Genomic DNA, 17,155 nt, shown 5'->3' on the forward strand with positions numbered 1-17,155 from the left:
CTAGAGTAAATTATCAATAACTCCCTTTTAAAATACACATTTTAAAACTTACTCCCTTTTAAAAAAAAAGTTTAAAAATTACACCCAAAATATTGCAAAAATTTTAAAATTGCTCCCTAACCCATATTTTTGCATTTTTATGACAAAAATGCCCCTCATTTTTTTATTTTTCATATGTTTATCGACCTCCATTACAACTCTATCCACCTTTCTACCACCTAAGGACTCCACGGTTAACCACCACAATCCTCCGCCCAAAATCCACCATCATATTCGTTATATGAGAATAAAAACTTAAGGGCATTTTTGTCATAAAAATGTAAAAATAGGGGTTTGGGAGCAATTTTTAAATTTTTGCATTATGCTCGATGTAATTTTTAAACTTTTTTTTTAAAAGGGAGTAAATTTTAAAAAAGGGGTTATTGATAATTTACCCTTTTTACTAATACTAGTATTGGTGCCCGGCTTCGCCCGGGCTACCTTTGGTTAGCATTATTTTTTTTCATTAAATAAAATTACTTAATGTTGAATAACCCGTAAATTTATCATTAATACATTTTTCTATGGCATATCCTAAAATTACGATTAAATAAAATTTGAGACAAATTCACTACTCCCGCTATTAATATTTTACTCTTATTAATGAAGCAGTAGTAATAACATTTAACTACTTGCCCGTAATCATTGTTACTTTCACTACTCCCGCCGTAGTTATTGTTAGTTTGTTACTGTCACTACTGCCGCGTTAATATTGATAATTTCACTACTCCGGCCGTAATAATTGTTACTTTTACTATTGTCGCATTAATATTGATTATTTCACTACTTCCGTTATTTCTACCACTTTCACTAATCTCGCGGATAATATTGTTACTTTTACTATTCAAATGAGTGATTACTATCATATAACTATATCCAATGTTAATACAATTCTTTTCTTTACTGACGAAATTACTTTTACTACTTAGGCATGCAATTTTAAGAGGATTATATATTTATATAAATATATTACATATATGCATTAAATCAAATCGAAAGAATCGTGCAATATTATATATTATGGAATCTAACTTGAATTATTTATAACCTACTTATATTATATTTTTGTACTTATTTTAAGGAAATTGACCATCTTAATTAATTATTTTATTTTAAGAAAATTGACTATCTTAATCAATTATTTTATTTTAAGGAAATTGACCATGTTTAGGAAAATTACCAAACTTCTATATAATTAAATTTTAACCCAAACTATATAATATTTGCATTGAGATCCCTTAATCGGGTCTATCACACGGTGCTAGTGATTTAAAACTATATAGTATAATTAATTTTTATAACTTTCTTTAATTACATTGAAGTCCTTTGGTTTCTGGAATTAATATATAGTATTGATTGATTGATTGATGTAACTAAAGATATTAACAAAAGAAAACGAACATTGATATAGGCTCTGTTTGGTAAAACTAACTAAAAAGGTAGCTGAAATCTGAAAAGGTACCTGAAAACTGAAAATGTACTTGAAACCTGAAAAAGGTAATTGATAAGGTAGCTAAAAATTAGGAACTGATAAGGTAACTGATTATACAAAAAGATGTTTGGCAAACTAACTGAAAAGGTAACTGATTTTGATGAAATGACGTAAAAGGATATGATAATTATTTAACAATATAGATTTAAAGGGTAAACCTAAAATTAAACCAAATCAGTGTAATTTGAAATCTCAAATGCTACTCTAGGTAACATTTCATTTCAGGTGCTAAACGGTTACAAAAAAATAAGGTACTGAAATTTTGGTTAAATAAGCTACTTCGACCAAATCAGGTACCTGAAATGCCTTGCCAAACGGAGCTATAGTGTATAAAGCAAATGTATGAAATTGAATGAAATGGAGGAAGTATTTATTAGTGCGGCAGTTTATTATTTTTCACATTGCCAGTGAGTAAATCGTTTTGCACATGCCAATTGAAAAACTATGGATAGAAAACTATTGTTCATCTTCATTTGAAACTCAACTAACTCACAACCCATCTTGTTCCTCAAAAATCAGAGTAAAAAATAAAAATAAAAATGGGTTTGGGTTTTGGGAATTTGTTAAAAACCCTATTAATAATCTTTTCAGTAGCTCTGATCACATACAACATAATAATTTCTACAAATGCCCCATTAAAACTTGATTTCCCAGATCCTAAAAACCCTTTAGATCATAATTCTTTCTTTTCTTCAATTGACCCAGTAATTAAATTACCCAATAATCGTAAATCAAAGCTTAATTCAGCTGAAAAAAAGAGACTTTTTCATACTGCAGTTACTTCTTCAGATGCTGTTTACAATACTTGGCAATGTAGGATTATGTATTATTGGTTTAAGAAGTTTCAGAATGAACCCAATTCTGAAATGGGTGGCTTTACCCGAATTCTTCATTCGGGTCGACCCGATAAATATATGGATGAGATCCCCACTTTTGTTGCTCAGCCTCTTCCTGCTGGCATGGATCAGGTTCAATTTTATTCATCATTTCTGTTGGAAAGTTTTGATGTTTATCTTTTTTTCATTTTTCGTGAGCCGTATTTTCATCAAAGGTAAACAAATGATTGACACGGTGTGAGTAGCTTGCTTTGTTTGTTGAATTAGCTTAATCAGGCAATGATGGTTGATCAAATTTAGTTTGATATAGACAATGGCCTCTGTAGTAAGTGAGAATGCTGCAGTATATTGAAGTAGCTATAAGTCAACTCTTTTAAGACCAATAGAACACAGGGACGCTAAAAAAAAGCTCAGCTATTCTTGCTTGTGACGAAAAGGTACTTGTGACATCTCACAGCTACCTTCCCTTATTATCGTTATTGAAATCGGTTGTGAGAATGAGAATTTGTGAAAAAAGTTAGCTTTGAGGCTCTTATTTCTCTTACAGACTGAAAATTAAATGTAATGGCTGTAATGTCTGCAAGTAGGCATCTTTTTTATTTTTGATGTGATTCCACTGGTCGCTGAATTGATTTGTTGATGAGGATTTTACTGTAAAATTGCTACACAACTGCTCTTTAGAGCGAGAATGAAAACTATGTTAACCAGACGATGAGCCTCTGCTTGAATCTCAAATGGGAGATAAAGTTAAATTTGTTTCAGTCATGATGCTACCAGTGAAAGCAAGATCATCAAAAATTTGTAACCAACCAAGTTTGAGTAAGGACAAGTGAAACGTACTGTTCTGTACGATGTATGACTGAAGGAGTCCTTCTGTTAAGATGCTAATCAGAAACCCCTTAACCAAGTTACATAATCTTGTCTGACATGGAATGCAACCGATGTAAACATGATTACATAGTCTGTCTTTTCGTGTTGCTTATATCAGTTTTTGAACGTGTAGGGCTACATTGTTTTAAACAGACCTTGGGCGTTTGTACAGTGGCTTGAACAAGCAGACATTAAAGAAGAGTATGAAATCTGTCACTTCTTAATGGCTTGACAAATTTTTTAACCATGCATACGTAGAAAAGAGAAAGTTTAAAACTTGACATTCTTTTTCCTAAATAGGATTTTTTATGTGATACAGTTACATACTGATGGCAGAGCCAGATCACATAATTGTGAAGCCTATACCTAATTTATCTCGTAATGGGTTTGGAGCCGCGTTTCCATTCTTTTACATTGAACCTAAGAAGTATGAGTCTGTGCTTCGGAAGTTCTTTCCAGAGGACAAGGGTTCAATAACTCAAGTAGATCCTATTGGGAATTCTCCTGTAATTGTTGCAAAGGTAAGAATTTTGATTTCTCCATGTTGTTTACGTTTACTCTTATGTGTTTTTGGGAAATTCTTAAATTTTGCTGGTCATTGCTTGAGATAGGACTCTCTCAAGAAGATAGCCCCCACGTGGAAGAATGTGTCTGTCGCCATGAAACAGGATCCAGAAACTGATAAGGCCTTTGGCTGGGTTCTTGAGATGTAAGCTTTCCATTTGTTTATTTTATTCTTTTGAAGGGATGACTTCTATGCTCTGTGCTTATTTTACTGCTATAATCTTCAGGTATGCCTACGCTGTTGCATCTGCTCTGCATGGTGTAAAGAATATACTGTACAAGGATTTTATGATTCAGGTCAGTTTTAAGAATTTTCCGTCAGCTTCAAGAGGGAACTGTTATGAGAGGATAAATTAGTTATCAAAATTTTCATTTTCATCACGTTTTTACTGTCTGTAGAGCTAATTGATTTCAGACCAGGTTACAATTCCTATTAAACTGTACAGCTGTACTTGTTAAATAAACTGGGCTGTTCAGTTCTGTTAAATAATGCCTGTAGCATGTATGCATCCCAATATTGGTAGGAGACATTTGATGGCAGCAACACACCCAAATATGTTTGATCTGCCCCATCTGTTTAATTTGGATGAACTAGGTAGGATCATAAGTGCAATACTGCCGCATCTGGTCAAGTTATATGAACCTCATAGGCTCCTAATAGTTGTTTTAAGCACGGTTACCAGATTCACTATGAATAAGTCCTTATCGATTCGCGAAGCTTTTATAGAATGTATGTTTTTATGTGTATTTTCAGTAAGCGACAATATAGAATTCACTCTTACAGATTCCCGATTCGTTGGATATCCGGACGAATCCATTAACCCTGGTTTTAAGTACTCATCGGTATCACACTCTAAATTTATAAAAGTGTAGATTGTTGGAACATATGGACTCCCTCCACCTTTTCCATTTAGCTCCATTTCTCATTATTAGTGAGGGAAAATTTTGAAATTTGGGCCCAAATGAAAAATATGGAAGAAGTATGTAGGTATAAAGGTAGATTAGGAACACAGTATCTTATGCCTATCATGAATCAACAATTTCAACTTCGCCTAAAATGTGTTAGTCTGGACGACCTTATAAGGGCATTCAGCCAATAGCGAACAGGGATAGGCACCTCATGAAGCAACAACAACAACAACATTACCCCCGTGCCTCAATGGCTCCCGCAAATTGCGAGGTAAGGGGGGGTTGGATGTACGCAGCCTTACCCTTGTGTTAGCAATACAAAGAGGCTGTTTCCGAATGACCCAAGATGGAAATTGCGTCGAGAACTGCATCGAAGGACCGCTACTTCACAAAAGAAAGAAGCGCAGCCCCTTTAGTGAGCCATTTTGATTTATTCCATTATAATCCATAACCAAAGAGCAATGAGTCTTTGGCTCCATTGGAAATATGGAAAAAAGGCACCTCATGAAGCAATTGAAAATATTCCAACTGCATCAGGACTTGCCAAATTATCAGTCTCTTTACGAAAAATTGTTTTCCCCTTTCTTTTGAGTATAAAAGGAGCCACAAGAGCAGTTTTGATCAAAGGATTTTGAACCCAACTCGTGAGTACCATTTAGCTTGGCTAGATTGCTTTTTATGAAGTTATGAAAACTTGAAATCATCTTAAAGATAATTCAATTTCCTGTTGACTTCTACTAATACATTGTCTTTCTTTTTCTCCTTCGTTCGGTTTTATCAGCCCCCATGGGACAAAGAAGTTGGCGAGAAGTATATCATTCATTACACATACGGATGCGATTATAATATGAAGGTCAGAAACCCTTCACGAGGCTAAGGACTAGTCTATTGTACACTTTTTAATTAGCTTGATTTAGCTTATCTATGCGCCTGGAAGTGCCTCTAAACTTCCGAGATTCTTATATGTAGGGTGAGCTTACATATGGAAAGATTGGAGAATGGAGATTTGACAAGAGGTCCTACGACAAGGTTGCTCCTCCAAGAAACTTGACAATGCCACCACCCGGTGTTTCTCAAAGTGTGGTATGGTTCTCTCAACTTACATTGGTTGATTGCAATAGCCTGGTTATGACTTATGATGCAAGTTTACTACTTGCATATAATTGGTTGCTAAACTATCGCATTTCACGTCTGCAGTATTTATATATATGTTATCGGCCATGTAATATTAAGAGGATTTTATTATATGCTTTTTTTTGGTACATAGAATGTAGTAAGAATTTGGCCGTTTAAATTTTGAAGGGATTTAGAACTGAATCTCTTCAGAACTAAGGTAATACTTAATAGACACCCATTTTGACTATAATGTCAAACAAGAGCAACTATATCTTCTAGAGAACTAGGTGTCGCAGGTCACAACCTAAAATTCTGAAAAGAATTTAAGAATACAAGGAATGGGGAAAAAAAATGGCATGTGAAAAATGTACGAGTTTTGATGCACCATGAAAGTTGAAGGGAACTAATTATATTAGCATCTCTTCGTTCGAATCTCGATACATTTGGAGGTTATTATTGCTTTGTGACGGATAGTCTTTATGAGGACAAATGTTACTTCACCTCATTTGTCGGCATGGCGAATTTCCCGATACGAACATTCCAACGCGACACTTCCACTTCATTCTAGGCAAAAAAAAATCATATTTTTTTCACAAAATAACTAATCCTTTTCAGACACAGCGACACTGCCATGTTTGACACTTGCACTCCAGTCGGAGTGAATAACATAGCAGGACCACTAGTCTCCACCACCACCACCATCATCACCACCACCACACCACCACACTTACTACTACTAATACCAGTTTACAGACGATGAGGGTGTGTAAAGTCTAGTTAGGAAAGTGAAAAAAATAGGCAGTAATTATTTTCAGTTATTGAAGCGGGGTAAGCTCAGTATTCTATATGATATATTGATATGTCTTTATTTTTTTTTATTTTTTTAAGAATTAGCATACTTTATTCATCCATGAAGGGTAAAAAAAGTACAAACCTTACAAAGTAATGACCACGAAGTAGACAAACACTAACATAGAATTTGACTCTAAGCTCTAAACTTTGGACCGGAGTAGCTTTAGCAGCAAAGATACGTTCCTCTCCTCTCAAATCATAGAAATGGCGGTGATGATACTTACAAATATGCCATTTCATCCTCCAAGTCCGTGCTTTCCTACAGCGAGCTATCTTTCTGATCTCATGGAGAAGACTTCGGGGTCTTTGAGTAATTCCAATCCAGTTGAATAAGCCTGTCATGAGCTTAGTTGAATAAGGAAAAGAGAAAAAGGGGTGGGTGGGCACAGTCCTCAACTGCAGCAGAACAGAGGACACATCGATTGGCCAAGCTAGTCCCTTGAGCCTGGATGTTGTCAAATGTCAATAGTAGCGATTTTGCCCTGCACATCCAAAGCAGCACTAAACTATGCTTAGGGATACACTATACAGATAGGGTGCCAAAGGACTCCATAAACAGCTCTTGGAGTAAAATTTACACAAAAACAATCTCGTATAGTAAGCACACTCTTCCAACATTAAGCACACTCTTCCAACATTCAGTGTCATTAATTGTAGTCTTAATGGACCATAGATCCCCATTGCTCAGCTTAAGCTTTCACCCAAGAAGTCCAAATTGAAAAATGATCACTTTCGAGTTGCCAAAGGACCTTAGCAATCAACGGTTTATTCCAAGAAAGTTCTTTTATGCCAAAACCACCCTCCATTTCGGGAAGACGAGCTAGACCAACTCTTAAAAATCATCCTCTTTTGCCTCTCCGAAATCTGCCATAGAAAATCTTTGCGTTCAAAACTCCTTTAGGGAGGAGCATTATGGTAAACCAAAAGTTTTCAATTCCAAATTTATGAGCTGAATTTTCCCCGCATCTGAAAGGGTTTGACTACCCCAGAGTCCTACACATATTTTAATCTTCTGAAGAAGCTGAAGATACGTTTCATTTTTTTAGCTTTGACGTGTTTAATGGAAGCCGTAAGTATTTTAAAGGGAAAGTCTTTTCAGTAAAATCAGTGTCAGAAAGGATGGCTGTCTTTATAGGGTTAGCAACTCCACCAAAAATAAATGTTAGTCTTTGCAGGGTTGGCATGCAAACCAGAAACACAAGCAAAATCATGAAGACAAGTTTGAATAGCTGAATTTCACCTCTAGTTAAGACCATAAGGTCATCTGCAAAGACCAAATGATTAAGCTGAATTTTTGAGCACTTTGGACGGTAAGAGAAAAGAGGGTAATGAACAGTGGCTCTCAGATGCGTAGAAATAACCTCCATTCCCAATACAAAGATGTAAGGAGAAAGAGCACCCCCTTGCGGAATCGCTCGAGCTCCTTTAAAGAATCTTTTAGAATGCCCATTAATTTTGAGGAAATACCAAGGAGTGGTCAAGCAAATCATATTCCAATCAATAAAGTCGGAGGAAATTATAGGTAGTAACATTTTCTGGATAAAATTCAAACTCAGAGAGTCAAAAGCCTTACGAATGTCGACTTTAATCAAGTACCTAGGAGAAACATATTTTCTTGCATAGTGTAACAGAATTGAAAAACTGTAACAGAATTTGACAGGCTGTTAGTAGTTAGTTAGGACAGCTCAGCAAGTTGTTAGAGTATCCTAGGCTGTTAGTTGGCTATAAATAGCTTAGAAGTTAGTTACAATAATCATTCTCATTTTTTACATACATTTTCCTCTATACTTCCCTCTGTAAATCTCTCTATAAACTTGATTCCAAAATAATAATCAATTGTCCGAATTCTTTTCTTATTCCCAAGGATTCTTGCAATTGTTTCAATTGTGTACAACAATTCCGGAATTAATCCCTGATTGTTGTTACAATTGGTATCAGAGACTCCATTTCTTGGGTCCTGAATATCTTGTTCTTCACCACCTCATTTCCGCCATTAAAGCAAAGCTTCGAGTTCCAAGTACGAACTGCTTCTTCTTGAAGGAAAGAAACTACAACCTAAACTGGCTAAGGTTACTGTTGCTCAATTATCCGCACAAATGGAGGAGAGGTTGGGATCAGTGGAACAACAAATGCAGCAGCAAAGGGATTTCCAGCAACAGTTACAGCAGCAGCTGGTTTTACAAGCTGAGCAGATGAAGGAACTTCTTAGTAGAATGCCGGGTAATCGTATGGGAGAAAATGTGCTTACTTCAGGTAATCCACCACCTCCTAGAGGTCTTACTTTTTCGCCCAAAGTAGAGTTTCCTGTGTTTGATGGGAATAATCCGCGAATTTGGGTTAAAAAATGCAAGAAATACTTTGAATTGTGTAAAATTGCTGATAATCAGAAACTCAATTTGGCCTCATTGTATATGGTTGGGAAAGCTGAATCCTGGGTTCACAGCTATATGAATATGAGGGTAAATGTGGATTGGGATGATTTTGTGTTGGATTTGTGTGCTAGATTTAAAGAAAATCTTGGTAGTAATATTGTAGAGGAGTTCAATAAACTGCAACAAACAGGGTCTTTGGAAGATTATCTTGATGCATTTGAGCATTTAAGGGGATTAATGCTGCAAAGAAATGAATTATTACCTGACTCATACTTTCTGGACAGTTTTGTGGGTGGTCTGAGACCTACAACTAAACCCTTTGTCAGGGCTTTAAAGCCCACAACAATTGCTGGGGCTGTAGAATTGGCTAGATGTCAAGAGGAGAGTCTTAATGCATCCAAAACCATGAACAAACCCCTGCTGGAGAGGCCACCAGTCAGATTCAGTGGTCAGAATGCTGGTAATAACAGGTTTTCAACCTCAAATTACCAAAACAATAGCAATACCAAGTTTGCCCAACCATTTCAAAAGACCAATAACATTCAGAGACCAGCATACAAGAGGTTAACACCTGCTGAAGTTGAGGAGAAAAGAAAGAAAAACCTATGTTTTCAGTGTGATGAACCCTATACTGTGGGTCATAAATGTCCAGGAAGGTTATATACTATGGTGTTAATTCCTCAAGACCTTGAGGAAGATGGGTCAGAATTGGAAGATATTCAATTTGAGAATGATGAGCCAGAATGTGTGGAGAATATGAGTGAGGCACAACCTCTAATTTCTTTGAATGCCATAGCTGGTCATAATTCTTACCAAACCATGAGGGTGCAAGGGAAGGTGGGAAGGAATGTTGTGCACATACTCATTGATTCTGGTAGTACCCATAACTTTTGTGATGAAGATACTTGCTAGGAAATTGGGATGCGAAATTACAAAAACTTACCCATTAGAGGTTTACTTTGCTAATGGGGACAAGTGACCACTTCTGAAAGGTCTGTAAGGGATTTAAATGGCGATTGCATGGTGAAGAATTTCAAACTGATGTGATGATAGTTCCTTTGGGTGGTTGTGAAATGGTCTTAGGAGTACACTTTCATTGTCTTCTTTAGGACCAGTCATATGGGATTTTGAGAAATTAAGGATGGAGTTCATGCATAAGGGAAAGAAGGTGGTTCTTAGAGGGATCACAAAGGGAGGCTTACAATGGATGTCGGGGAAGGCTCTCGTATACCTATTATGGGCGAGGAGTTGGCGGCTATATCTTTGTCTGAAATGAAGGAGGGAGAAACGAGGAGGAGCAAACACCAAAGGTGACTCCTGTGCCCGGCGAGAAATCACCGATCTGCTGGAGTACAATGATCTTTTTATTGAGCCCAAGGGCTTACCCCCACACAGAGCCACGACCATAAAATCTACCTTAATCCGGTGTTCCTCCCATTAATGTGAGGCCACACGAGATACCCATTGTTCGAAGAATGCTATTGAAGCGATTACTAAGGAAATGTTGGAGTCAGGGGTTGTAAGACCTAGTCAAAGTCCTTTCTCATCACCTATTGTCATGGTGAAAAAGAAGGATGGCAGTTGGAGGTTTTGTGTGGATTATAGGGAGCTAAATAAACATACGATCAAGGACAAGTTTCCTATACCTGTGATAGATGAGTTGTTAGATGAACTCCATGGATCTTGTGTGTTCTCCAAGATTGATCTCGGTCGCTATTGGCGGATCGAAATGAACCACGAAGATATACATAAGACACTTTTAGAACTCATGAGGGTCATTATGAATTCGTGGTCATGCCCTTTGGACTCACTAATGCTCCCTCAACCTTCCAAAGCTTGATGAATAACATTTTCAAGCAATTTTTGAGGAAGTTTATTTTGGTGTTCTTTGATGACATTTTAGTGTATAGTCCTGACATGGATGCACATGCTAAGCACTTGGGTCAAACACTACAAGTTTTGAGGGATTACAAATTATTTGCTAAAATGAGTAAATGCTCATTTCTTTGTAGCAGATGGACTATTTAGGTCACATAGTCTCTGCTTGATGGAGTTCGAATCGATCCTCAAAAGATTAAAGCTATGATAGAATGGCCAAAACCCAAGGATGTCAAACAATTGAGAGGATTTTTAGGGTTAACTGGTTACTACAGAAAATTCATCAAAAGCTATGGTATTATCAGCAAGCCTTTGACTAATCTGTTGAAGAAAAATGCCTTTGTATGGTGCTCGGAAGTCGATGAAGCCTTTGATATACTCAAACAAAGCTATGTGTAAGGCTCCAATACTTGCACTACCCGATTTTAATTCCCGGTTTGAGGTGGAAACAGATGCCTCGACAAGGGCATTGGTCTTTGTGTTGGCTCGAAAAGGGCATCCCATAGCTTTCATTAGTAAAGCTCTCTCTGAAAAACATAAAGCTCTTTCAACCTATGAAAAGAATTATTGGTCGTAGTATTGGGTGTGGATAAATGGAGACCATATCCGATCGGAAGACATTTTACCATCAAGACCGATCATTTCGATCTCAAATACTGTTGGGTCGAAAAATCACTAGTGCTTTCCAAGGGAAATGCCTACCCAAACTCTTTGGATTGGATTATGAGGTGATTTACGGGCGGGGAAGGAGAATGTCGTGGCGGATGCTCTGTCAAGAGTGGATGAGGCCGAGCTAATGTCTCTTTTGGTTTCCCAAATCGGGTCGGACCTTCTACAAAGGATAATTAAGAGTTGGGATGATCATGATTTGCGAAAAATCATTCAAAGAATCGCAAAATGGTTCTCTTACCACTACTAAGTTCAAATTTGGCACAAAGATCAATTATTAAGGAAAGGGAAACTGGTGATAGGTTCTGATGAGAATTTAAGGGATGAAATATGTGCTTTAATGCATAATTCACCCATGGGTGGGCATTCTGGTGCTCATGTTAGTTACAAGAGAATGTCAGCTCTCTTCTACTGGAAGAATATGAAGAGGGACATGAGACTTTGGGTGAAAGCAATGTCTTGTTTGTCAACAAAACAAGTCCTTACTCGGGAGCCCCGCAGATTACTACAACCACCGCCATACCGGATGCGATATGGGTCAATATTTCTATGGACTTGAGGAAGGATACCATTTTGGTAGTGGTGGATAGGCTAAGCAAGTATGCACATTTCTTCTTTGTTAGCACACCCCTTCAATCTTTGAGATGTTGCTAAGGTGTACTTTGACAATATATTCAAATTGCGTACGGCAACCCCAAATCTATTGTGAGTGATAGAGATAAAGTATTCCCGAGCAAGTTTTGGCAAGAACTTTTCAAACTTCAAAGAAGTGGATTTGCTAATGTCCACCGCCTACCATCCTCAAACAGATGGCCAAACCGAAGTGGTTAATAAATGCTTGGAAACATACCTCGGATGCATGTCGGGGAGAAACCAAAAGATTGGGCTAAATGGATACCACTAGCTGAATGGTGGTACAATACAAATTTTCACTCGGCTATTGGCACAACACCTTATGCCATTGTCTATGGGCAGGATCCTCACATACATACACCCTATATTATGGGGGATAGTCTTTGTGGGCGAGGTTGATAGGAGTTTGGCGACCAGGGGAGGAATGCATACGATGCTTTGAAATTCCATCTCAAAAGAGCACGGAGATAGGATGAAGTCACGAGTGATAGGCACGGGACGATGTGGAGTTTGAAGCGGAGATCCGGTGTATGTCAAACTCCAACCCTATGTAAAAAGACTCGGTTGTGTACGGAGTCTGTCGAAAATTAGCACCCAAATACTTTGGTCCTTTCACGGTGTTGGCAAGGATTGGAATGGTGGCCTACAAACTTCAAATGCTAGTCAATCAAAAATTCATCCTGTTTTCCATGTTTCTCACTCGAAAACACCAAGGTCCTCCTCCCATCACAAGTCGCATTCCAATTGGATGATAATCTAACTCGAGCGAGAACCAAAGGTGGCTATCTTTGGAAAGGAAGTCGGTTAAGAAGGGCAATAATCCAGCAGTGTACTTCCTAGTACATTGGTCTAATGGTACAAGAGATGATGCAACGTGGGAATGGTCTGAAGATTTCATAAAACAGTTTCCTGAGTTCCCAATCAACTAAGCTTGAGGACAAGCTTGTTTTCAAGGAGGAAGAATTGTAATGAATTGAAAAATCAGAATTTGTGGTGTCATTAGTAGTTAGTTAGGACACAAGTTGTTTTTTTTTTTTTTTTTTTTTTTTTTTGAAATTGTCATCTCATTAATAATCAACTAAGCGTAGGTTACAATGAAGATAACAAATAGACAAAGGAAAATCAAGATTGCTAACGTAAAAATACATTCAAAATAACTATCTAAATACGGTAATGGTGTCGCGCTCCAAAATCATAAATTTCTTGAATCTATGAATAATCGATGTCTTTGCATCCTTCTTGATGGAGGGAAACAGTGTAGCCGTCTTGATGTATTCATCCACGAAACAAATCTGATAATCTCCCCGTCGATTAAAACTTATTATATTGATAACAATCCCACGAAAAAATGGAAAAACCCCGAAAGAAGGGACGGAACAACAGATCTCACCAAAAGGGAGACTATTATTGAAAATAAGATAGATCTGCATAATATTAGTTGTTTAAGAAAGCTTTTGTGGGGCTTACCATCGATGGATGATCGATGGAAGCCCCCGAATAATAATGGAGGCTAGGTTTTTAGAGAGGGTTTTTTTAGAGAGAAGAAGGTTGGGTTAGCAAGTTGTTAGAGTATCCTAGGCTGTTAGTTGGCTATAAATAGCTTAGAAGTTAGTTACAATAATCATTCTCATTTTTTACATACATTTTCCTCTATACTTCCCTCTGTAAACTTGATTCCAAAATAATAATCAATTGTCCGAATTCTTTTCTTATTCCCAAGGATTCCTGCAATTGTTTCAATTGTGTACAACAATTCCGGAATTAATCCCTGATTGTTGTTACACATAGTTGCATACCCCTTGATCAAAGTTTGAGAAATCATCAGATTATCAAAGATACTCCTAGATTGTACAAAAGCAGATTGTCCAGGGCCAATAAGCAAAAGGCAAAACAGATTTAAGCCTATTCGCAAGGATTTTGGTAATAATCTTGTAAAATGTAAATGGTAGTGCAGCAAGCAATACGTCGTAATCAAGAACAGAAGAAGCCAAAGTTTTCTTAGGTATGAGAACGAGAAGGGTAGAATTCTCCTGCTTAAGAATCTTCTTTTTGTGGAAGAAATCCGTAATTGCCTTACAAAAATCAATACCAACAATTGACCAAGCAGATTTTAAAAACCCTTAAGAGAAACCGTCAACCCCGGGATGTTTATTAGGGTCAATACTAAAAAGGGATTTCTTAATTTCCTCTTCAGTAATAGGGAGGGTCAGAGGAGCAGTACTAGTATTATCCAAGCAATTCCCAGCCTCCACAAGCCCAGTATCCCAACGCAACCCCTGAACTTCAGAACCCAATAAGCCCTCATAGTCAAGGAAGGCTTTATAAATTGAGTCAGTAGTAATGTGCTCTACTCCACGATAATCCAGAATTTTACCATTGTAGCTTTGATGTCTCCTCTCAGCAATTTTATGGTGAAAGTATTGCGTACCACAGTCATCTTCTGAAGATGAATAATTTTGCCCCTCTGAGAAACAGCACTAATTTCAGCTGTCCTGAGATGCACATAATTCTGATGCAGGACAGCGTCAAGATAATGAGGGTTTGATCCAGAGGCTGGATGAATAGCTGATACTGATAGTCACTTAACTGATGCCTTACTGTAGGAATATTTTGAGTGACCTCTACCTCCCATCTTTTTAAAGCCCACCTCATCCAAACAAACCGGTGGTGGGGTGCCAATGTCACTGGCAATTTTGCTAAGACCAGAAGGAGACCAGAAATAGGGCTCGAGTTCAGGCAATAAGGCCCATAATTGAGACACTCTCCAATTCCCGACCAAGGGTAGGGGACCGTTGTTTCAAGATTTAAGCATGACCTCCCACTAGCCAAGGTCCATTCTGAAGAACTGCATTCATGGCATCCAAAGACGCAAATCGAAAGACAAACCATCCCTTCATATTATATTGGATAATAGGCTGTTGAACATGATTCCAATTTTTTTGCTGCAAAATTAACCAGTTGCTGCAACTGTGGCCTTAATCCAATGTCCTTACCCACTAAAGTATATTCCCATAATCTCAACTCATCCTCAGTATCTTCCTGACCTATTCGAGTGTCTTCCAAACCCGCACTATCCTTACTAAAGAAGAGGTTCATTCCCATTTGTGATTAGATGGTAAGAATTAATAGGCTTAGGATTAGGAATTACCTGATTTAAAATTCTGTAATTATTAGCTTCAATCAGAGTAGTAAGGAACACTGGAGATCTAGGATTAGGAATTACCTGATTTTCTAGGAGAACAGCAGTTTCTGAGGCACCCTCCTCAGGAATGGTATCAATCGAAGCACAAAGGTTATATGGGTTCTGTTGCCAAGTTTTTGATGGTGTCGGCCGCCTCCCTCTCGCCATGAAAACAAAAGCTTAGAGAACACCGTCAAACATAGCGAGGAAAAGACCATTTATAGTATAATATGCCTTATTGTTCTTGGTTAATTATATGTTCTGATACTTGTATAATCTTGATTATATAGCCCATTTATCATCAATTGGTGCCTATCAGGTGACTCTGGTTAAAATGGTGAATGAAGCAACAGCCAACATACCTAACTGGGAATCGTAAAGGCGACACTTACATTAAGAGTATGGCCTTCTCGGCCTTCTCATACACCACCGGCTGTAGAGATTGTATCATTTTTTCTTGTTTTTGCTAGTTAGTTTCTTTAAAACTTTAATAACAATGTTAAAGTTGTAATTTCATTTAGGGTGCAGTTAGTTGCCAATACACTTCCTCGATTTACTCAAGTGATCCCAACATACGGAACTCAAACTTCTCCGACATTACAGAATTCTTTCCACGTACTTTCTCGAGAACCAGATTTTGCTTCATGCAATCAACAGTCCATAGCCTAAGTTATGTAGAGCTTTGTGTGAATATGATGAAATTGTTGTTATGCCATGTCTCTCCACCGTGTAACTCTCTGTATAATATTACGCTCGTGTCTGAGTTAAATATATATGATCTCCATAGTTTTTGAGACACTAACTTGATGGTGAATAATAGAGGCTAAGCTATATAACTAATTAAACCCTTTATGGCTTTATTTGATTTTAAACTTGTTATAGAGACTTGGAATGCACCGTCATTTTTTTTTTTTGTCAGAATGAAAAAGATCGCTTTCTTAGGCTATAGACATAGCTATAGCATGAGCGATCCTAATAATACATTGAACAGTAGCTAAGATAAAAACAAACCATAAATCTAATAAAACTAAAACCGTCTCATGACAAAAGAGACGCCAAGTGACAAGCTGGTAAGATGATGTAGAAAGGCCACGAGCCTTGAAAATAGTAGTATCATTTTTATGCAATTTGCGGGTGTTTTTTCGTGTTTATATGGTGAATCATTACTCGTATTAAAAAGATTTTGATGCAATTACTAAAGCAAAATGTAATTCACAAGGTACAATATATATAATTAAAGCAAAATGTAGTATCCATCATCAGTCATCACAGTGTAATTGTGTGCTTACAGGCCTACCTTTTTTTTACTATTGTAAAAACTTAAACTTGATTACATGAGGTGCTCGTCGTAGTCGTAAAAATAGAAAACGGAATCTGAGCAATATAGATGATACATAGGGATTTTTGAAGAATTACTTTTTCCATGTACTACCTGTGTTATACTACTTTTTTCCATTCTTTTTTATATACTAGTTGTTGCTCCGCGTCCTATCGGGCGCGGTGCCCCAATTTGACCAATCGTATAAACAACCTTATTAGCACGTATCAGTCTTTTTACAATTGACGGTCCGTACAATTTATGTATTAGATGGTAAGCAAAATACACTACATTGAACATAATGTAAAGATTGGAATTAATAGCATCGTAGAGGGTACACAACACAAGGCACTAAGGCAGATTAGTAAAATAGTAAAATACGTCATGAGTATTATAGTAAAAACATGCGCATCTGATCAATTAGAC

At 37.2% G+C, this 17,155-nt stretch overlaps 1 protein-coding gene across 4 annotated transcripts; it reads left to right on the forward strand.

Moving 5' to 3' along the window:
• Positions 1-1,950: 1,950 nt before the first annotated feature.
• LOC141612258 (hydroxyproline O-arabinosyltransferase 1-like) lies at positions 1,951-16,210 on the forward strand. Of its 4 annotated transcripts, none has more exons than XR_012529061.1 (9): positions 1,951-2,499; positions 3,371-3,438; positions 3,557-3,758; positions 3,849-3,946; positions 4,029-4,098; positions 5,492-5,563; positions 5,680-5,793; positions 15,731-15,846; positions 15,933-16,141. XR_012529061.1 is itself a non-coding variant. In XM_074430989.1 (9 exons), exons 1-8 carry the CDS (start codon positions 2,071-2,073, stop codon positions 15,788-15,790), a joined length of 1,113 nt encoding a protein of 370 aa, XP_074287090.1. In that variant the 5' UTR covers positions 1,975-2,070; the 3' UTR covers positions 15,791-15,810; positions 15,933-16,210. The 4 variants fall into 4 exon arrangements, 3 of the variants coding, with proteins under 3 accessions (XP_074287090.1, XP_074287091.1, XP_074287089.1); XM_074430989.1 differs by having other exon boundaries at positions 1,975-2,499; positions 15,731-15,810; positions 15,933-16,210; XM_074430990.1 differs by having other exon boundaries at positions 1,975-2,499; positions 15,731-15,810; positions 15,940-16,210.
• The last annotated feature ends 945 nt before the right edge of the window (positions 16,211-17,155 follow it).

Source organism: Silene latifolia, chromosome 11 (assembly GCF_048544455.1).
Source record: "Silene latifolia isolate original U9 population chromosome 11, ASM4854445v1, whole genome shotgun sequence".
Lineage (NCBI taxonomy): Eukaryota > Viridiplantae > Streptophyta > Magnoliopsida > Caryophyllales > Caryophyllaceae > Silene > Silene latifolia.